Source organism: Hyla sarda, chromosome 1 (assembly GCF_029499605.1).
Source record: "Hyla sarda isolate aHylSar1 chromosome 1, aHylSar1.hap1, whole genome shotgun sequence".
Lineage (NCBI taxonomy): Eukaryota > Metazoa > Chordata > Amphibia > Anura > Hylidae > Hyla > Hyla sarda.
The window spans coordinates 588,066,655-588,090,259 of record NC_079189.1 but is presented as its reverse complement, the minus strand read 5'-3'; the positions used below and the strand labels follow the sequence as shown (position 1 = coordinate 588,090,259).

General features: G+C 42.1%; 1 protein-coding gene and 1 long non-coding RNA gene across 2 annotated transcripts in view; one reads left to right on the top strand and one right to left on the bottom strand.

Annotated features, from left to right (window-relative positions):
* The window catches only part of LOC130295286 (complement component C6-like), a 61,021-nt gene that overhangs the window by 5,660 nt on the left and 31,756 nt on the right, over positions 1–23,605 (top strand). The window contains exons 3-12 of the mRNA XM_056545903.1: positions 290–446; positions 4,316–4,460; positions 10,585–10,723; positions 10,887–11,034; positions 11,439–11,639; positions 13,257–13,497; positions 15,804–15,926; positions 17,135–17,301; positions 19,490–19,715; positions 20,479–20,650. Of these exons, the coding sequence (XP_056401878.1) occupies positions 290–446; positions 4,316–4,460; positions 10,585–10,723; positions 10,887–11,034; positions 11,439–11,639; positions 13,257–13,497; positions 15,804–15,926; positions 17,135–17,301; positions 19,490–19,715; positions 20,479–20,650 (1,719 nt within the window). The remainder of the gene's footprint in view (positions 1–289; positions 447–4,315; positions 4,461–10,584; positions 10,724–10,886; positions 11,035–11,438; positions 11,640–13,256; positions 13,498–15,803; positions 15,927–17,134; positions 17,302–19,489; positions 19,716–20,478; positions 20,651–23,605) is intronic.
* Positions 319–23,191, bottom strand: LOC130295292 (uncharacterized). The gene is made up of 4 exons (XR_008848760.1): positions 23,102–23,191; positions 7,458–7,593; positions 2,844–2,912; positions 319–434 (listed from the first exon to the last, which is right to left on the bottom strand). It is a non-coding gene; the product is annotated as an uncharacterized LOC130295292 (long non-coding RNA).

The following is a 23,605-nucleotide window of genomic DNA, read 5'->3' as shown; positions in this document are numbered from 1 at the left end:
GGGACTGACCGGGGCGCTGCAGGGAGAGAGACGCCGTGAGCGCTCCGGGGAGGAGCGGGGACCCGGAGCGCTAGGCGTAACAACTTAGTTGCAAAAAGGATGAAGGCAACTGAAAGGCCCCATAGCAGCCCCAGTCTGTGTGCCCTTGCCCGATTGGGACTCAAAATCTAATTGCCCTATGTTGTTTGATGTATATCCATGTACTGTATAGATGGATACAGGTTACATACTAACATAATAAGAGGAATTGCTAGTTATCTGAATTATTCATGATCTATTTCATGTACAGGAATATTGTCTATGATGAACACTACCGGAAAAACAATTGTGACCGGCTTTGTACAAAATATGAGAGTCGATCTTGCAATGAACAGTCCTGTCAAATAAACTGTCAGCTGGGAGACTTCGGGCCCTGGTCCGACTGTGATCCGTGTCTTAAGAAGCAGGTATTTCAATCACAGATATGTAATAACAATCATATATATATTGGTACAGACTATTGCATATAAGGGGTAAGCAAATTTTTGGGTGCCAGAAAGTTAAACAGATTTGTAAATTACTTCTATTTAAACATATTAATCCTTCCAGTACTTATCAGCTGCTGTATGCTCCAGAGGAAGTTGTGTAGTTTTTCCCAGTCTTACCACAGTGCTCTCTGCTGACACCTCTGTCCATATCAGGAACTGTCCAGAGTACAAGCAAATCCCCATAGCAAACCTCTTCTGCTCTGGACAGTTCCTGATTCCAACAGAGAAATCAGCAGAGAGCACTGTGATTAGACTAAAAATAACTCCAGAAAGAAATACAACTTCCTCTGGAGCATACAGCAGCTGAAATTTACTAATGTGTTTAACTTTCTGGCATCAGTTGATTAAAAAAAAATAAATAAATAAATTCCACCGGTGCTTGTATACAAGAGGAACAGAGGGGTCTGGAGGGGACAGAGATGTCTGAAGGAGGACAGAGGGATCTGGAAGGGGACAGAGGGGACTGGAAGGGGACAGAGGGGGCTAGAGGGGACAGAGGGGGCTGGAGGGGACAGAGGGGGCTGGAGGGGACAGAGAAGTCTGAAGGAGGAAAGAGTGGTTGGGAAAAGGACAGATAGGTCTGGAGGGGACAGAGGGGTCGGGAAAGGGACAGAGGGGGCTGGAGGGGACATGGGAGTGTGTAGGAGGGGCAGATAGGTCTGGAGGGGACAGAGGAGTCTACAGAAGGCAGAACAGTCTGTAACAGGAAAGGGGAGAAGGGGAGATAGAGGGGTCCGAACGGGGACTGAGAAGTCTGGAGGGGAACATATAAATCTAAGGAGGACAGAGGTGTCAGGAGAGGACACTGAGTCCTGGAGGGGACTCATGAGTCTGGAGGAGGAGGATAGAGGGGTCTGCAGGAGGAAACAGATATATCTAGATAAGGACATAAGAGTCTTCAGGGGACAGAGGAGTCTGGAATGGACAGAGGAGTTGGGAAAAGGGGGCAGAGGGGTCTGGAGGAGGAAGACTGAGGAGTCTTGAGTTGACAGAGTTCTGGAACAGATAACTCTAAAGGACAGAGAAGTCTTGAGGGGACAGAGGAGTTGGAAGAGTGGACAGAGGAGTCATGAGGAGGATAGAGGTGTCTGGAGGTAATAGAAAAATCTATTTTGGGATGGAGGAGTCTGGAGGGGCAGAGGGGTCTTGCTTGTCTTCCTCAGTTCGAAGGAATAGCTGTCGGTCAAGCTACTGTAAGGGCACTTTAATGTGTATAACTACGACAGACATCAGATTTTAAGCACAAATCTCCATACTTAGGGCACTGTTACACAGAGTGATGTGCTCTACGTGATGCCCTGTCATGTGGGCATGTTGTTGCTCAATGGGGAAAGGGACCCTCTGTCCTTTCCAGACCCCTCTGACAGCATTGTATTTCTAGATTATATGATCATGGTTTATAATCAATGCAGATCGCAGAGAGGTTATAAGTATGGATTACAGAAAAATTGTGGCAACAGCACTGACCCTTTAAGATACGCCAAATACATAATATTCTTTATTTCGGTAATCACATCAATACAGTGAAATCGTGGGAGCAGAGGAAGAAGAGGAGCTCCTTAGAGCTTGTGCAGCAACAGAGCCGTTTCACGGGTAAACCGCTTGGTCACGCCTTGAAGGCGTGACCAAGCGTTTTACCTGCGAAACGGCTCAGAGGGGTCTGGAGTAGTCCTTTAAGATGCCAAATACAAAATAAAGAATATCACCTATTTGGCATATTAAAGGGGTACTCCACTGGAAAACATTTATTTTTATTTTTAAATCAACTGGTGCCAGAAAGTTAAACAGATTTGTAAATTACTTCTATTAAAAAATCTTAATCTTTCCAGTACTTGTCAGCTGCTGTATACTATGGAGGAAGTTCTTTTCTTTTTGAATTTCCGTTCTGTCTGACCACAGTGCTCTCTACTGACACCTCTGTCCATTTTAGGAACTGTACAGTGTAGGAGCAAATCCCCATAGCAAACCTCTCCTGCTCTGGACAGTTCCTGACATGGACAGAGGTGTCAGCAGAGAGCACTGTTGTCAGACAGAAAAGAAATTCAAAAAGAAAAGAACTTCTTCTGTAGGATACAGCAGATGATAAGTACAGGAAGAATTAAGATTTTTTGATAGAAGTAATTTACAAATCTGTTTAACTTTCTGGCACCAGTTGATTTAAAAGAAAATGTTTTCCAGTGGAGTACCCCTTTAAAGAGTGAGTGCTGTTGCTACAATTTTTCTCTAATCCTTATGGTTACTGCAGCTGCTATCACAAGTGGTTTGCACCGTCACATATTGCCGACAATACATTTCCAATCCAGATCCCATCCTCACCGAACTCTCCTCCAGTGCCAAGAATCTGTTAGTCTTTTGCATCACATTAGAGATGTCAGAGGTCAAGTCCTGGAAAAAAAAAAAAGGTAAGGGAACACGTCAGAATGTTAAACAGATTAGTAAATTAGTTCTATTAAAAAATCTTAATCCTTCCAGTACTTATCAGCTGCTGAAGTTGAGTTGTTTTTTTTTCTGTCTGACAACGGTGCTCTCTGCTGACACCTCTGTCTGTCTCAGGAACTGTCCAGAGTAGGAGCAAATCCCCATAGCAAACCTCTCCTGCTCTGGACAGTTCCTGAGAAAGACAGAGATGTCAGCAGAGAGCACTGTTGTCAGACAGAAAAGAACAACTCAACTTCAGCAGCTGATAATTACCGGAAGAATTAAGATTTTTTAATAGAAGTCATTTCCAAATCTGTTTAACTTTCTGGAGCCAGTTGATATGAAAAAAAAAAGTGTTTCTTTTTACTGCGTAATCTCGTTATAAATGTCTCTATAAAAGAGACGTAGACTTTGTGTTTTAATTAATGCTTCACCTTTTACAAGATACAGGATGTAGAAAAAAGGTTGTCAGTCCTCTAGGATGTAGTGAACAAGATACGAGTGAACGTTACTAGTAATTTTAATATTTTTTTAAATAGATAGATTGCGCAAATAATTCATTGACTAAAATGAAAACGACCAAACTGTAGATGCTTAATCCATAAAAAGTTCATCATAAAATAGCGTGGTTATATCTTAAACAGAGGAAGGGGAAATAATAATAATATAATACTGTGGACAAGATGGACACACTATACAGTGGTCCCTCAAGTTACAATATTAATTGCTTCCAGGACGACCATTGTATGTTGAAACCATTGTATGTTGATACTATAACTCTATGGAAACCTGGTAATTGGTTCTGAAGCTTCAAAATGTCATCCAAAAATAGGAAAAAGTGAGGATTAAAGAAATATAAGTAGATAACTAATATAGATAAAGCAAATCCTTCCATATAAAAGTAATAAAGATCTGCTGGGAGCTGTAATCACTGTCTATGTAGAGGACAGGAGCTTCTTCAGGGTCCTGTACAGTACACAATGTCCTAAAAAATGTATGGCTTCACCTGGTGTCCAAAGGAGCAGCTAACTGTGGAACAGGTAAAGAGTACAGAACATGTAATACCTCCCTGTACTGTAGGGGGCGCTACCAGACAGGAATTCAGTCAGTGCATACACTTCAGTAATACAGGGGTTTTACCAGTGAAATGTCCATTCTGATTGGTGGGTTCTTCCAGCCATTGACACGTTTCACAGATCTGCACTGTCTATAGCATTGTATGTTGAGTCTGGTTTCAAGTTACAATGGTCCAGAAAAGACCATTGTATGTTCAAACTATTGTATGTTGAGGCCACTGTAAGTTGAGGGATCACTGTACATATAAAGATTGATTTTTTCCACACTCTGCACATTAACCTTTGTGTTTCCAGTTCCGTGTTCGATCCTTACAGCGCCCCTCTCAGTTTGGAGGACAGAGTTGTGCGGGGCAGTTGTCAGACTCTCGGCCATGTGTCCCAACAAAATTATGCAACATTGAAGCAGCAGACTGCTCTAGAAAGTTCTTGTGTGACTCAGGTAAGATGGATGTGGATATTGCTGAATAATAGTGTTGAGCGCGAATATTCGAAATGCAAATCTTTACCGTGAATATGGGCACTCCGCGATTTTGCAAATATTTAGAATATAGTGATATATATTCGTAATGACGAATATTCTTTTTTTTATTGCAAATTTTTATGCGCCTATCGCAACTTCCAGTCTGGACACTGATCCCTCCCTTCTTTTAGATGAGATATAATTGCGCATGCGCACTATGCGAATTTCATAAAGAATTTTCGCATAAAAAAAACGAAAATAGCGAATATCGTGAACATAGGATATATTTGCGAAATATCACAAATTCGAATATGGCCGCTGCTAATCACTACTGAATAATTCTACTATAACTAGATATGTGACATCAGTGTTAGCATGCGGCAGCCCAGAGGGTGCACAGATGTGGATGAGGTGGGACCTGGGATCCTATGCCAGACATGGTTGTGGTCACACTGGCATGAGGGTTTACGAAGGGTTATGCCACGCTCTGTTGATTGACACAGTGATGAGGAGGCAGCACAGTCGGTGGTAATTGTTTCCCCAGGACACACTGTGTATTGTACAATGTCTGGCCTAATGGTCTCTATCTCTGTCTCTCTCCATGTAGCCAATGGCTTTGGTGTAGTTTGTCCCCTATCAGACACCAAAATGTGGGATACAGATACATTCATAGACTGTAAAATCTCGCGAACAGGGCCATAATTCCTTTTGTCTTTATTCATACTCAGTGCTGTGGAATTTGTTAAGCGCAATATAAATTAAAACTAAAAAAAAAGCGATGGCCCGGCACTTGCCGGACTAGGGTATATGAATTACGAGCAGGAGAAAGGACTAGGGTCTCCCGAAATAAAGTTGGTCCCGGTGGTGGAACGTTCAAGGAGGCTTAAGCAACTAAGAAGCAAGAAAGAAATGAGACTGCACTCACCATCTCAGTCATATGAAGGCGCAGACGGGAACGGAGGCTGGGGCAAACCGGAACAGGCTGTTTCACGCTAGACTGCACTTCTTCAAGCCGGTGTACACCGGCTTGAAGAAGCGCAGTCTAGCGTGAAACAGCCTGTTCCAGTTTGCCCCAGCCTCCGTACCCGCTGCACCTTCATGTGGGTATTGGATGGTAAGTGCAATCTTATTTCTTTCTTGCTTCTAAGCAATATAAATAAATATTATTACAAGTGCATAGGCCGACATCAAAAGGGTGATGTCACATTGGACTCCATCAGGAATAGATGTGTCCCCCTTTAAAGCTCAAGTGTGGGTGGTGGTAGAACAAGCAGGGGCAGGGTAGATGGTAGCGTCACGAGGGGCACTGGCCTTCGAACCTGCGATTGCCAGGTGGCCGCAACTATTCCTCCTAGAAACAGGGCTGGCCAATGTGTGAGGGGGTCTGTCTTTTTATAGTGGATGGCGCCTAAGGCTCCATCAATAATTTGTCAGAGATGCCTTTCTTTCGCAACAGAAATCACATACACCATAGTAACAGATGGAGCAAAACATGATGAAGTACAAATAGATATGAGGAAAAACAGCAGGAAACTAAGCGTCTGGCATGGCATCTACAATATAACATCTTGTTACTTTCCTGCCCAAGAAACTGATATTCTGCTTTTTATAAGGTACAAACAGATATATAAAATACAGAAGGGACATCAGAGAGAATATATAAGGCGATGCATGGAAATGTATTGCCTGTATGAACCATTTGTATAGCCCGTCCTCCACTATCGTACTGAACATTAGGGGAGATTTATCAAAACTTGACCAAAGGAAAAGTTGCTGAGTTGCCCATAGCAACCGATCAGATGGCTTCTTCCATTTTTCAGAGGCCTTTTCAAAAATGAAAGAAGCGATCTGATTTGTTGCTATGGGCAACTCAGCAAATTTTCCTACCGGACAGGTTTTGATAAATCTTCTCCATTGTGTCTATGACCCCTTCATCACACCCAAAAATGAATACACGCCTTCTAAACCATTAAAGACCATGCCATACCTTCCTAGCTAAACATCCCCAACACCAAAAATACATATAGGCCCAAAAGCAAGAACAGATTACACATCAAAACCTCTAAACAAATACCAGACCCTTGACCGGGAGTGACAAATTAATTTTCACTGAGGGCCACATCAGCCTTAGGTTGTCTTCAAAGGACCATGTTTAATTTTAAGTCCTTGAGGACCAGGTTAGATAATAGCCAGATGCTTTCACCTCTTTAGCACTAAGGTGCCTACCTTAGAGGGTGGTCAGGCTGCCTGGGTAGGACTGTCAGAACTGTATAAAATTGGTTTCAGGTTCTATTTCATGTCATATTGTAGAGGTGTGGAGTTTCGCTTCGAGGGTAGAATAAAGCCAACATCGGGCACTATTGTTGGTGGTGGGTCGTGTACAGAATTTGCACGGCAGCATAATAGCGATGCTTAAATAATGCAATATGAAACAACACAAACAAAAATGCATTGTATGAAGGGGAAATTATATTATGCTGTAAATATTGTCACAGTAAAATGAACACCCCAAAAAGAGTCAAAAACATTGTGTGTGGCAGGTATCGTAAATGTAAGGCACTATTTAGTGGCAAATTTAGGCAAAAGTACTGTAGGAAATGGCAACCTAGTTACTACCCCATATGTGGTGACACAGGGCGTGTGAGGGATTCTTGTCAGTTCGTGACGCCAGGGCACCGTTAGCCTATACACGGTCCAAGGTGGACACAGCTTTTCCTTGTTCAGACTTGGGGGTTAAGAAACACACTGATTTTGGGGGTACGGATAACTGTCTTTTACTGAGCAGGTGTAGATGGTACAACCCACAGTACGGAGCAGAGGGGAAGGGATGCAGTGTAACCCCTGGGAGCCCTGTTGCCTTGCTGAGACTTATTGTGCTTTTTACCCACTTGAAATATATAGACTTAAGAATTGAGACTTTATCTTTAAGAACTGCACTTTATGTTCAAAGCATGAAAAAGGAAAAAGTCCGCTAACCTACTCCAGCATAAAGACTCACGATTCCCCTCTGGACCAGGTGCTGTCAGGGCGTTGCAGCCGCAAACAAGGTAGATAGGAAAGGAAGCTTCACTCACTGAAGAGCATGAAATCCTCATCACTTCCGGACACCGGTCTATGTAAAATACAAAAACTTTATTCTTTCTTCATTAAAAACATGATAGGGGGCACAAAAATAGGTAAAATCATACTGACGCGTTTCGGCAAACAAAAGCCTTTTTCAAGGTCCTCACAGGGAAATAGTAATAAGCCGAATAAATATACACCTTATCATTAAACCCAACCCCCATCAACACATCACTTCCTGATCCCAATCTTGCAGTAACCCATTACTTCCTGACCAATAATGAATGACTTCGTATGTATGAGCGCACGTTACTCCCAGCAACACAGAGGTAAGGATTGCACTTAATATGAAACTTATATTACCAATATAATAATTCATAACATTTGTTAAAACAAGGTGCATGAACGAAAATTGATAGATCAATAGAAAAACATCCCATCAGATCTAAAATTCATTCCCTCTGGAGCGCAAGTCGCCATTTTCATAATCCAATATGTCTCTCTTGTGCGTAATTTACGTATTCTGTCACCTCCTCTGGGTGACCTGGTGACATGTTCTATTGGTATAACCTTCATGTGCGTAACATTACCTCCATGTATTACCATAAAGTGCCTAGATGCACTGGACAGTCCCGTGTGTGAACACTGCCCACTGAGCGTGCGCCCGCAATATGTTCGGTGATTCTGCATTTTAATTTGCAGGCTGTAAAACTCACGTACTGTTTTCTGCATTCTGTACAGGAAATGCAGTAAACCACATGGTCAGTTTCACATGATATGTATGTTTTGATGGGATAAGTGCTCTTACACATAGATGAGCACGAGGACAAAAAAGGTTAAAAGAGCCAAGCCTATACTAGATGTTAATGACTCTTTGTGGGAGTATTCTGCCAATGGAAAAGCAAGGTGACAATCTCTGTTGAATGGTGAATTGGAGCAGGTTGTTAACTGCCGGTCCCAGAAAAAAAACACACATACAGTGGGGCAGAAAAGTATTTAGTCAGCCACCAATTGTGCAAGTTCTCCCACTTAAAAAGATAAGAGAGGCCTGTAATTTTCATCATAGGTATACCTCAACTATGAGAGACATAATGAGAAAAAATCCATAAAATCACATTGTTTGATTTTTTAAGAATTTATTTGCAAATTATGGTGGTAAATAAGTATTTGGTCACCTACAAACAAGAAAGATTTCTTGCTCCACAGACCTGTAACTTCTTCTTTAAGAGTCTTCTGTCCTCCACTCGTTACCTGTATTAATGGCTCCTGTTTTGACACCACGGGGTGAGATCTTGTGTGGAGCCCCAGATCGAGGCAGATTATCAGAGGTCTTGTATGTCTTCTATTTTCTAATAATTTCTCCCACATTTGATTTCTTCACATCAAGCTGATTACCTATTACAGCTTCAACCGGCCCAGCCTGGTGCAGGTCTACAATTTTGTTTCTGGTGTCCTTCGACAGCTCGTTGGTCTTGGCCATGGTGGAGTTTGGAGTGTGAATGTTTGAGGTTGTGGACAGGTGTCTTTTATACTGATAACAAGTTCAAACAGGTTCCATTAATACAGGTAACGAGTGGAGGACAGAGGAGACTCTTAAAGAAGAAGTTACAGGTCTGTGAGAGCCAGACATTTTGCTTGTTTGTAGGTGGCCAATACTTATTTTTCACCATCACTTGCAAATAAATTCTTTAAAAATCAGACAATGTGATTTTATGGATTACTAAGATGACTAGATCTGAAAAGATTGAGGGGGAGATCTATCACAACCAGTAAGGAGAAAAAATGTTGAGTTGCCCAAAGCAACCAATCAGATCGCTTCTTTTATTTTTGAAAAGGCCTCTGAAAAATAAGAGAAGTGATCTGATTGGTTGCTATGGGCAACTCAGCAATTTTTTCTCCTGACAGGTTTCTGATAAATCTCTCCCTAAGGCTGTACTGTGGGACAACAAAAGAAGAAGTGGTTAGGGTGTTGATGACCCTTTAAAAAAGCAGAGTAAGATTCTCTGTGGAATCTGTAATTGGAGAAGGTTGTTAACTACCTGTCCCAGAAAAATACACATATAGATGAGCAGGAGAACAACCCTGTAATGGGTGTTGAACACAGGTAAGGAGAAATTCTGCCAATGAAAAATCAGGGTGCCAATCAGATTGTAGACTATGTGTCCCAGAAATGTATACACATAGATAACCAAGAGGATAGCAAGAACTGAATGGGTCAAGTCTGTACTGGGGGCTGATAACCCTTAAGGAAGGGGTGGGGGGGGGGGGGGATATTGTGCCATTGAACAGGCTCCCACCAACAGGTTTCCAGGTTCCCAACAATATATATTTTTTTTGAGTGGCCTAACTATGGACTGTATAGGTTTTAAGGGACTTAGAAATTATAAAGTTACTATGGCACTTTATTACTTTTAAAGCATTTAAAACCCACCAAGTATTATGTATTTATTTTATTTATTTAGGATTTGAACTGTGGTATAACTTGGGAACATATGGAAGTATAACTTATGTGGAGTATTATTCAGGCATCATATGGTAGCATTATATTGGCTGTACAAGGCAGTAATAACATGGCATTATGTGGTGATACAGATTTATTAAAGGGGTATTACAGGCTTCCGGGACTGGGGACGTGACTGGGGACATGACATCACACCACGCCCCCTCCATTCATGTCTATGGGAGGGGGCGTGATGGCTGCAACGCCCCCTCCCATAGACATGAATGGAGGGGGCATGGCGTGACGTCACGTCCCCAGTCCCGGAAACCTGGAGGTTTCCGAAACTGGAGATTCAGCACCCGCATAGAATGCGGGTGCTGCAGGGAGATCGTGGGGGTCTCAGCAGCGCGCCCCCTACAATCAGACACCTTAACCCCTATCCTTTGGATAGGGGATAAAATATTTTTGCCCGACATACTCCTTTAAGTACCACCTAATATGATGACATAAAGTGTGGAGATAAGGGGCCCTACTTTGCTTGTTGCTTAATTTTCAATAAAATGTGTTGAAATTTAAGAAATAATTGTTCTTTGTGAACAGGTCGCTGCATTGACCCAAAACTAAGATGTAATGGAGACAATGACTGTGGAGACAACTCAGATGAAAGAGGCTGTAGGAAGAAGATAGAGCCCAAAAGGAGCTTTGAGAACATCCCGGGGGTGCAGCTGATGGGAAATGGGTAAATCATGTGATTTCTTATGATTAACACTTTATGGACTTACATTATACTGCATATTGTGTAGATCCCAGAACACTTTCTATATATCAGCCATCCAGTCAATCCATCTGTCTTTCTTCCCCCTTTGCTGTACATGTTGTAACTTTACGTCATGTGGCTTTAGGTATAACTACCTGTCTGGGGAGATGGGAGGTGAGGTCCTCGATAACTCGTTTTTTGGAGGAAGGCGAGAAACAGTTTCTGGTAATGGAACAGGACCAAACCGGAAGTTATATCGGCTGCCCGCCAACTTGGAAAGCATCACTTTTCAGGTGTGCAGAGTTTTTGCATATTCATACACACAAAAACATTTAACTTTTTTGCAGATTTAATTAGGGGAAGGTGCCGCTTCCTAAACATCCAGCAACCTGTAGGCCCCCTGCCTACTTGTAGGATCTCTGTAAATCTATAGAAACCTCTTCATTCAAATAAAACCCATCTAGAGTACCATTAAGCTGTCTTTATATTCCCCTTCCCTCTTCTGATGAGATGGCCCTGCTCATACTGCCCAAGGCTATTCAACAAAGCTGCCAAGTGAGCTGCAGAAAACAGGAATGCCATCCTATTGTAGCAAATGGGAACCTTCAAATATTCTGCCCGTACTTTGGCTAGTGCACCTTCCTCTCTTTTGTACTGACCATGATTATACGTAATGTGTGTGCTGTCCTTTAAACAGATAAAAGATGAGGAAGATGATGTGTCGTCTGATTTCTATGAGAGTCTCGTCAACTTTGCTGATTCCAGTAGCCGATCTGCAAGTCATGAGGGATCAGGAGGTAAATCTAGAGGAATTCCCCTGTTATTCCACTCTCGAAGTAAAACCAGATGGTGGTCTTCATCATCCTTTAAGGAAGCCTTACAAGCATCTCATAAAAAGGTAAAAAATGTTTTTACTTACAGCAAGGTACCCTCACAGATAACAATAGAAAGAGAGCTGAACCAGACAACCACTGTAAATTCATATGGGGCAGTAATGCTGCGGGTAAAATCTGATACAATTCGATAGATAGAAAGATAGATAGAGGAGATAGATAGATGGATAGGTAGATAGATCGATGGGTAGATAGATAGATATCAGATAGATAGATAGATAGATATGAGATAGATAAATTTGAGATGGATAGATATGAGATAGATAGATAGATAGATAGATAGATCGATGCCAATGCAAATAAAAACGGCACAAGCAAAATCCAGAGTAAAAAAGAGATTCGGGGTGCCCGCATATCTGGAACCTGGGTCCTCCGGTTCCTTAATCCAGATAAGCAAATATGATGCAGCACTCCACAAGTAGCAAAGAAGGTGGTTTTATTCCATCATGTGCATAGACAACGTTTCACCAGTCTCACACTGGCTTTTTCAAGTTTTTGCACTTGAAAAAGCCAGTGTGAGACTGGTGAAACGTTGTCTATGCACATGATGGAATAAAACCACCTTCTTTGCTACTTGTGGAGTGCTGCATCGTATTTGCTTATCTAGATAGATCGATGGGTAGATAGATAGATAGATAGATAGAGAGATAGATAGATATGAGATAGATAGATAGATATGAGATAGATAGATATGAGATAGATAGATATGTGATAGATAGATAGACAGACAGATAGATATGATATGAGATATAGACAGATATGAGATAGATAGATATGAGATAGATATGAGATAGATAGATAGATAGATATGAGATAGATAGACAGATAGATATGAGATAAATAGATATGAGATAGATAGATATGAGATAGATAGATTTGAGATGGATAGATAGGTAGATGGATAGATTGGTAGATAGATAGATAGATAGATAGATAGGTAAATAGATATGAGAGAGATAGATAGATATGAGATAGATAGATAGACAGATATGATATGAGATAGATAGATATGAGATAGATAGATATGAGATAGATAGATATGAGATAGATAGACAGATAGATATGAGATAGATAGTGATGAGATAGATAGATATGAGATAGATGGATAGATATGAGATAGATAGACAGATAGATATGAGATAGATAGATATGAGATAGATAGATATGAGATAGATAGACAGATAGATATGAGATAGATAGATATGAGATAGATAGATAGATATGAGATAGATAGATAGATATGAGATAGATAGATAGATATGAGATAGATAGATAGATATGAGATAGATAGATAGATAGATAGATATGAGATAGATAGATAGATAGATATGAGATAGATGGATAGATATGAGATAGATATGAGATAGATAGACAGATAGATATGAGATAGATATGAGATAGATAGGTATGAGATAGATATGAGATAGATAGATAGATATGAGATAGATAGATAGATAGATATGAGATAGATAGATATGAGATAGATAGATAGATAGGTATGAGATTGATAGATAGATATGAGATAGATAGATCAATTTCCATTCCCAAAAATTCTATAATAATTATTACTAAAACATTGTATCCGCTGAAATTCTATCAATATTCGCTTGTTTTCCTTCTAGAATTCTAACTTCATTCGGATCAATAAAGTGATCTCGGTGTCAGAATTCAGAATGAAGACGGACAATCTCTGGCTCTCAGATGTCTTCCTGCAGGCTCTGAATCATCTGCCCTTGGAATACAACTATCCGCTCTATAGCAGAATATTTGATGATTTTGGTACCCATTACATCACAGCAGGCACCATGGGTGGATCGTATGACCTTCTCTACCAGTATAGTGCTGAGGAGCTAAAGACTTCAGGTAAGGTGCTAAAACTCACTGCAGAGCGGCCAGAGGCTGAGACAGCTAGAACCTGATAGGAGGCCATAGTAGAGACTAATACAGGGTAACAGACATATGAGACAAAAAGGACATGTGAACAGAACTTGTCATTTATTACTGCCTAATAGGATACTATGCAGTAATCTGTTTTATGAAATATAATGATTATGTTTATAAAGAGGTTTGTGGAGCCAGAACAATGTGATACTGAAGTTGCTCCTTTTTCTGTACTATTTTTAGTATTATGTATGCATGCCAACGAGCCATAAGAAAAACTTGATCTTTGGCAGGGTTCAAATTATCATCGTGCCATCCATGGCCCATATGTTTTTCATCAAAATTTCTAAATTGAATGCCAATGTATAAGTTCACAGACCAGGTGCTATTGTCATTATTGGCTGTAATACTGCTGGTTGGCGGACACCAGCGAACCATATGTCCCGGTTCCATGTGTCTGCTGTATTTCCATGTTCTTCCTGCTTTGATGTGCTGCCATTTCCACTCTGTTCACTAGGGGCCACTTCCTAGTAGTTCCCCCTCCAATCCCTGCAAGGCAATCCCTATATAAAGAAGCCACACCTGTTGCCTAATGCCTCAGCAAGGTTGTGTATTCCTGAACTGCTAAGATCTCTTTCTGCCTACTAATTCTGTCTGCCGATCCCTGCCTGTATACTACCACGAATCCTGTCTGCTTGCAGCTTGTTCCAGCCAGCCTGCACCTGTAGCCATCTTGGCTAGCTGTTCTCACAGCATCTACTCTGCTAATAAAGACCTTAGCTCTGCTGCGTCTGGTGCTATCTTTAGAGTCAGTTTGCCCCATTCTGCCTGCCTGGCCGGCTGCCATGGAGCGTAACAGTATGCTGGGGCCATAAATCTCGCTGGCATGCCTGAGCCTGTCCTGCAAGATATGTTTCTGGTGCTGCAGTGCCAGGATGCTCTGTTTCAGTGTTTGAGCATAAATTCTGCTCCTCTGGATGTTATGTTTGCTTTAGCTGCACTAGAGGTTACAGCAACTCCTACAATTCCTGTTGTTCCTGCTCCAGCTGCACCACAGGTTCCAGAAACTCCAGTGGTTCCTCTTGGTTCTGCTTTAGCTGCACTACAGGTCCCAGCAACTCCTGCAATTCCTGTTGTTCCTGCTCCAGCTGAACCACAGGTCCCAGCAACTCCTGTAACTCTCTGATGTGTCTCTTGCTGCAATTTTCACTAGGGGCCGGATGTGAGCACTGGCTGAGTTTTATAGAGCTAATGTGCACTCCCTAGTAGTTCCCCCTCCAATCCCTGCAAGGCACTCCGTGTATAAAGAAGACACACCTGTTGCCTGATGCCTCAGCACGATTGCATTCTGGTTGTGTATTCCTGAACTGCTAAGGTCTCTTTCTGCCTGCTACTCCTTTGCCTCATCCTCTGGAACCTGAACTGCATCTCTTGTCATGAATTTCGACTGTCTACCACGATTCCTGTCTGTTGGCAGCTTGTTCCAGTCTGCACCTGTAGCCATCTTGCTAGCTGTTGTCACAGTACCTGCTCTGTTAATAAAGACCTTAACCCCTTAACGACCACGGATGTAAATGTACATCCTGGTGCGGAGGTACTTTGCTTACCAGGATGTACATTTACGTCCTGTACATGACCGCGAGCATCGGAGCGATGCACTGCACTGCAGCCAAAGACCCGTCGGTAATGGCAGACATCAGCGATCGCACTGATGTCTGCCATTAACCCCTCAGATGCAGTGATCAATACAGATCATGGCATCTGCGGCAGTACGCATGTTAAAATGGATGATCGGATCGTCTGTGGCATCACCATAGCACCATTTCACTTACAGAAACTCTTAAAAGCCTCTGCTCTGTACTAATAAGGGGCAAGAACCCCAAAATAGCTGTATACAGATGTTTAGCTCTCCTTTCTGGTGTGGCATATAATACCCAATAAAGTTTTGCAGGTTAAGCATTCATGTGAAAAGAAGCTCCCTACAGTAGGTGGCAATTTAGAAGTTCTTTTTTTGTCTTATAGGAGAGCTACTTTGTATAATCTTTTCAGAAATGTAACTCACTTTTGGGCTAAATATAAATGAAGGCATTTCTCTGAACCAGGGGACATCAAATAGATTTTCCATAAATGGTAAAACTTTTCTATACTTTGTCCCAATTTATTTTTTCATGGAAATGATGCACAATCAATGACATGACCAGAATTCTGCTGTCTGCTATTAGAACCTGTCGACACTGTGCTGACAGACCCGCCTCTCAGTTCACTGTTCATTATGTATCTTTCTTTAGGTCTGACTGTTGCGGAGTCGACTGAATGTTCTAGAACAGAAACGACAAGGCGGGTTTTTTTTAGGAAAAAAAAAACAGTGAAACACATATGTACGACCAACAAGATGAGCGAGAAATACGAAGGTAACCATACCAAAAATAAAAACACCAGAGCAAGTAATGCCTATATGGTATTCTACACAGAACTTTACACTTTAGCACCAGATTGTCTCCACCATTTTAATCATTACAATGTAGTACCTTATATACCGCCAGACGAAAACGGAGACCTACAGAATAAAAAAAAAACATGACTGCTTTCTTCCAAAGAAAGCATCACTTAGTCTATGGTCTAATATTGCAGCTCAGGCTCATTGTTGTTCTTGGGGCTGAGCTGTAATACCACACACAACCTTGTCTACCAGTTGTGACAATGTTTTTGGAAGAAATCCATGAAAAGCTTCCTCTGACCCAGTCTAGACAAGAAATACATCATCCATGTATCTCCTCCAGACCCTCGATCAATGGAGCAGAGTCAGGGTTGGAGTCACCAAAGACCAGTTTCTCCTCCCACCAGCCCTGGAGCAGGTTGGTGTATGTGGGGACACAAGGGCACCCCATGGCCATGCCCCTGAGGGCCATCATATTATAAATAACACATGGTAGGAGGGGGGGGGGGGGGCATGATACAGTATGGTCAGCTTGCACAGAGCCAAAGCTAATCGGAATACATAAAAAAAAAAAATCACTTCTGTTTTGCTGCAATCCAAGTTGTGATATAGCTCTGGAGCTCTGGGAAAAAGACCTGGAGCATCTTCTATGCAAAATCATAACAGAACAGTAATGTTGCCCTTCCGGGTTTTATTGCAGTTGCAGTTTTCCCTTTGATCTAATACTGTGTGTGCAGGTAAAAAAGAGGAAAATGATCCAGCAACTCACCACAAAGTCCTGAGTCGGCGTAGTGAAGCCGCCATGGATAGCCGGGATGGTGCGGGAAGCTCAGAGGCTACAAACCAGTAGGTTTCGTGCAGGTGCACTTCTTCCGGCCTCACGACTCAGGACTTTGTTGTGAGTTGCTGGATCATTTTCCTCTTTTTTACCTGCATTTTTAGTCTTCTTTTTCCTTGAACCACCGACATTATCAGCATTACGTTTGTAACCGTTATTCACCATGGATTCTCCAATACATGTGCTAGCCCCGGCATTGACTGTGTGTTAGTCAGGTGCCTCCAATTTTCTTTTTCTCTACGTTATTTGCTAATACTGCGTGTGTGTTAGCCTGCAGAGAATAACGTGTTTCTGTTGTGTGAAGCGTCACTTATTTCACTAATCTGGACTGTTTATCCTTTCAGGTTCATTTCTACAATCTTCAGAAAAATCTATATCTTTTGTACAGGGTGGCAGGGCAGAATATGCTGCTAAACTAGCCTGGCAGAAGAAGGGCTCCTTCCCAGAGCACAATGTGTATGCAGAATGGAGCGCGTCTACAGCGGATAACCCTGTGCTGGTGGAATTTGAGGTAAAGGAAAAGCGTCAGACATCTGCTGACTGTCCCAGCATGCTGGGTGTTGTAATTATGCAACACTTTGCAGATCATTTTTCCAGACCATCAGAGATACAAGGTGGCCCTTCAGACTACCAGAGACAAATAAATAAGCGCTCCATAGAGTAGTATTGTTTCAACTCCGATGTGAGATAGTGTAGAAGGATTGGCTGCTCACCCTGGGTGGTTGTGTAGCCACATACACAACAATGGTACCAGTATATAGGATAGGTCATCTGCTGCCTTCCGGAAAGTAAACGGCAATGGAGATTTGGCTTCAGGATAAACTGGCTCAACGGTGCTGATCGACCAGACAGGTGAATGGATAAAAAGGATTTATTGACCAGAATGCAAAGCGTTTCGCAGCACTTGCGCAGCTTCCTCATGCCTGAGGAAGCTGCCCATGCGCAGGGAAACGTGTTGCATTTTGGTCAATAAGTCCTTTTTATCCATTCACCTGTCTGGTCGATCAGCACCGTTGAGCCGGTTTATCCTGAAGCCAAATCTCCATTGCCACTTCTGACTACCAGGGCTATTATATTTTTAAAGGGATTTTTAAGGACTTTATGATTGATGGCCAGTCCACAGATATCAATCTCTCGGCAGGGCCAGAAGAGTCTTTCACAGAATAATGGTGGTTCAGGGTAACTGCAGCTCACTTTAATGGGATAGTATACCTCCGACAAATAGCAAGCTATGATAAATATAGCACAGTTGGTTCACTCCAAAGATGTACACCAACAAAAGAACAAATTGTGTAAAATACTCAGTTTATTAAACATATATCAAAAAATTGCAAGACAAACATTTAAAATAAAGAATTAAATATTAAAAATAAGGCACTTACATGACAATTCAGAAAAGTGGAGATAGCAGGAAAAGCGCATACACATGGAATACAGGGGAAGACAGATTTTGGAGGAAACCCAGTGGGCACATCACTCAGAGAAATCACTTGTAAGACAAAGTATTATAATGACCAGCATAGAGAAATGTACAAAAATGTATAGAACAATGGAAAAAACATATAAAAGAGGACTACACAAAAAACAGCTAAAACTCCATAAGACAACCTGCCATGTGTGCTGCCAACCTACCAGCTCCAACCCCAAAGTACTTTATGCATTGGGCTTCATCAGGGAGTGTGTAGGTTGGTTGGCTGGTAGGTTGGCAGCACACATGGCAGGATGTCTATAAGGCTGGGTTCACATCACGTTTTCTCCCATACAGGAGCACATACGGCAGGGGGGAGCTAAAACCTCGCGCTCCCGTATGCCTTTCTATGCGCTCCCATATGTAATTCATTTCAATGAGCCGGCAGAGTAAAACGTTCGGTCCAGTCGGCTCATTTTTGCGCCGTATACGCTTTTACAACCGGACCTAAAACCGTGGTTGACCACAGTTTTAGGTCCGGGGAAAAAGCGCATACAGCGCAAAAATGAGCCGACTGGACCAAACGTTTCACTCTGCCGGCTTATTGATATGAATTACATACGGGGGCGCGAGGTTTTAGCTCCCCCCTGCCGTATGTGCTCCGGTATGGGAGAAAACGTGATGTGAACCCAGCCCTCATGGAGTTTCAGCAGTTTTTTGTGTAGTTCTCGCCTCTTTTATATGATTTTTCCATTGTTCTATACATTTTTATACATTTCTCTATGCTGGTCATTATAATACTTTGTCGTACAAGTGATTTCTCTGAGTGATGTGCCCACTGGGTTTCCTCCAAGATCTGTCTTTCCCTGTATTCCATGTGTATGCGCTTTTCCTGCTACCTCCACTTTTCTGTACTGTCATGTCAGTGCCTTATTTTTTATATTTCATTTTTTATTTTAAATCTGCCGTTACCTGGCATTACCACTATACAAGAAACGGTGGAGGACTACCGAGCCTGTTCACTGTATAGTACAGGGCTCAGAACAGCTGCCGGTTGTTGGCACCCCAGCGATAACCACTAAGCAACCATATGTTTATATATGTGAAGTAATACATCTAGGAGGATGACAGAGTGAGCATAAGCAGGGGTGGATCTGGGGAGAGGGGAATTTCGCTCCATTGGTCTTGTCTCTATTTTTGCCACATGCAGATTTTGATTGGTGTTTTGCTGACTTTAATATCTTCACACCCCTCCAAATATCAAACTATCTCCGAATTATTGATTTTACAGTCGAAGCCCATTGTGGATCTGGTGACCGGGATCCCGTGTGCAGTGACAAAACGGCGCAACCTCCTGAAAGCATTTGATGAGTATTTAGGAAAGTTTGACCCTTGCCGGTGCTCGCCGTGCCCTAATAATGCCAGGACCATATTGGTGGACACCGAGTGTCACTGCGTCTGCCAGCCTGGGACATACGGGGAAAATTGTGAGAAACGGGCCCCAGATTACAATTCAGGTAAGTGATAACTGATGTGTCCAGCGCCAGCCTCCTGTCACACACACGAGGGGCAGCATTCTTTCCTTGTTTAAAGGTGCCCAAATTGTATTCATTTGTGAGAAATGTTATGTCTGGACAGGTCTGCTCTTATGTTGGATGGTACCCTATGTTGTACATTCTATGGGGCCCCTTCTTCCACTATGGGGGACAGTAATGCAATAATGTATAAAATCATGTATAAAAGTAACTGTATCATACCATACAGTACAATAAAGTTTTTGATGCTAAGCACATATTGTGCCCATATTGAAGCATTATATAGGGGCCAAATGCAAATATGACCATAAAACTCTTAATTAATACCACCCTACAGTGTACAGCTAATACCATCACTCAATGCCCAAATATAACCATTACGAAATGTCCAAATAATACCATCATGAAATAATACCAACATACAATGTATAAATAATACCATCCTACCATGTTCAAATACTACCATTCAACTTTCAGATAATATCAACATACAGTGATGGAATAATACCATCATACAGTATACAATTAGTGTCATAATACAGAGCTCAAATAATACCACCATACAATGTACACATAATACCATTATACAGTGTACAATTAATATCATCATACAATGTACAATGCCATAATACAATGTACAAATAATACCACCATACAGTGCACAATTGATATCATTATACAGTGTACAAATAATACATTGATGAGTTTGACTTTGGTTAACCCATTGTTGTCTTACATTCTCTAGTTGTGGTTGATGGGTCCTGGAGCTGTTGGTCTGCCTGGAGCTCATGTGACGCCTTCTCAAATAGGAAGAGAACAAGGGTGTGTAACAATCCTGCGCCCCGTAATGGGGGCAAAGCATGCGAGGGTCCACAGACCGAAGAAGATTACTGCTACGTCTCTCTGTTTGTAGACAAGTAGGTTAATAAGATGGGGATTGTATTATGCATTTTTGTCTGCATGTACAGTTGTGGTATAGGGTGTGAGATGCAGGGCAGATGGAATTACCCTAGGGGAAGATGGCATTAACCCCTTGTATTCGTGACGCCAGGGCGTGGTTTATCCTCAATACCATCCAAAGGTATATCGCTGGATCCTGGGCTAGGCACGGGGGCAATAATGACTCCGACGCCAAGTTACGGACAATGGAAGCTTTACTGAGTGACAGATGGTACCATACAGTGTAGCCAGGCCCACCAGTGACTTCAAAGACCTTAAGGACTTGCTGGGACTTGCAGTGGTTCTGGACAATTTAGTGCTGGCCACATTGACTTGACAATAGATGACAGTGACTGACTTGACTGGAGACAGACTAAGCTGTGACTCTATCTTACTTGTAGACTTGTGTCTTGTGGCTGCAGACTTGACTTGAGGCTCCTATGACTCCAGACTCTTAGGCTCGACTGCACCTCAGCAAAGACTCAGGAACTAAGAGAAAGAAGAGACTCCTCCCAGGGCTTTTATGGAGGAGACTCTGGTGGGATCCCATTGGTCACCCTTAAGTCACCTGGTCACTGATACCTCCTGGGTAACAATCTCATGATAACAATCACATGACAACTGAAGATCACATGGGAATATTTCTTAAAGTTATAACACTTCTTTACACACTTTACAGGATAACAAATGGCAAAACATATATACATGAGGGGACAGGCGTAAGGGGGGCACATGGGACACTGCAGGGAGGCTGACTGACAGGGCAGCATGGGTACTGGGTAACAACTCCTGTACTGGGCCACCACACAGTATATCCAGTTATATTGTATAAAGACCAAATGATTGCTAAGCGGCCAGTGGTAGGAAGGATGAGTATTCTACTGAACACAGTCATAGCGTTTTCCTGTAGCCACCACTAGGGGAGCTTATTGTGGAATTTGACATCTCCTATTAAGTTCGATAGTATCTCAATACTATACAATATCCATAATAATTAAAGGGGTTCTCCACCATAGGATGACTTTAGTACTTACCTACCAGACAGTAATGGACATGCTTAGGAAGGATCTGTGCTTGTCTTGGGGATAAATGGCTATGTTACTATATGAGATTACTATAACGCTCTGGCTATCGTTTTGTGATCTAGGTATTTCCTTTTGGAGTTTGTTCCCTCAAACTACAAGTCCCATGATTCCTTGTTTGTAAGTGTGAGGTCATTTTTCTCCTCCAAAACATCAGCCACCCCACCCACTGAAACACACCTGTGATCCCTTTCATTCAATAGACCAGTGTTTTCTGACCAGGGTGCCTCCAGCTGTTGCAAAACTACAATTAAATGCAGAATCATTTGCAGGCAGCCAAAGTTTTTTTATTTGCTGTCATAAACAGAACATTTTCCCCCAAAAAACACAAAAGCATGATATTTTTAAAGTTACACAATTTTTTATTTCCATTACAATTGCATATTTGTGTTCTGAATTAAATGGCATGCCCTTTATTTTCCTCAGATTTTCGGTTAACATTTTTTTTTAAAGGTTCTATTGTATTAAAATGAATTCAGATGAACTCATTGTCAGGTATCTAACTTTTTCCATTAAGGGTATGTTTACACTTCGGAATTCCCGCGGAATTCCGCGAGTGGAATTCCGCGGTGTGAACTTAACATTAGTGTGAATGGGTCTCCGCGAGACTCGTTCACACTGCGGAATTTCAGCGGCGGACAATTCCGCCGTTGAAATTGTTCCGCGCAAAGAAAGAACATGTTCATTCTTTGCGCGGAAGTCCGCGGGCACTGCATAGCCATCAATGGTGACGGCGCAGTGCCGCACGGTCCTACCGCCGCCTCCGGCTGCCAGTCTGAAGCTCCGCTCGCTGAATTCAGCGAGCAGAGATTCCGTTCACACTCCGTAGTGTGAACATACCCTAAAGGAGATATATCATGTACAAAAACATATCCCCTATCCGCTGAGATCCCCCCTCTCCTGTACGGAGCCCTGGCTCTCTCCAGGAATGGGGCGCGTCAGCCCCCGCATAGAGCGGCGGACGACACCCCCCCTCTATATATCTCTATGGAGGGGGGGGGGTGTCAGACAATGCTTGGTGCAGGGTCGGCACCCTCTTTTCCGGGGGAGAGCCCGGGCCCCTACAACAATATTAAATGTTTCTTAAAGCAAAAAACCTGACACTTCTGAGGGTTGGAATTTCCTGGTGGGCAAAGCAATGTTCCCTACATTACCAAAACCCATAAATAAATAAAACCCATAACTGAGCACAGAGACTAGCAAGGAGACGGGATCAGGGAAGGAACAGGGAGCGGACGATGAATAAAGATCACAACATTCATTACATCTGTTCCCTTCATCCTTGGCTTATTTCCAATGTTCTCTGGTGTCTTGTAACAACTCAACGTGTGAACAGAAAGTTCTTACCATCAAATATTCACCGCAGCATAAAGCAAGTCTTTTTTGGCACTGTTTTCTTTTCTTTTTCTTTTCTTTTCTTTCTTTCTTTCTTTTTTTGTTTTTTTTTGTATCTAGTGATGTAAAAACAACAAAAAACAAAAACATTACAGTTTCTAAAGTGCCCACTAATTGTCAGCACTAGATTCGGACCAGGAATTAACCAACATCTTATTTTACAGCTTACAGTAAAGGTATATGTACACTATAATACAATATAGATGTATAGATATGAGATAGATAGATAGATAGATAGATAGATAGATAAATAAATAAATAGATAGATAGATAGCCTGGTTGTGAAATATCTGCCTTACTGTTCATGTGTATTGTTAATATTGCGTTGCTTCATGCGCTTCATGTGTGATATTGTGTCAGGAGATGTTACGCTGCCACCTACTGTTAAACCTTTGTTATATTATTTGTGAGGTGACCCATACACAGACACTGCTACTTTATACTAGATTTAGAACT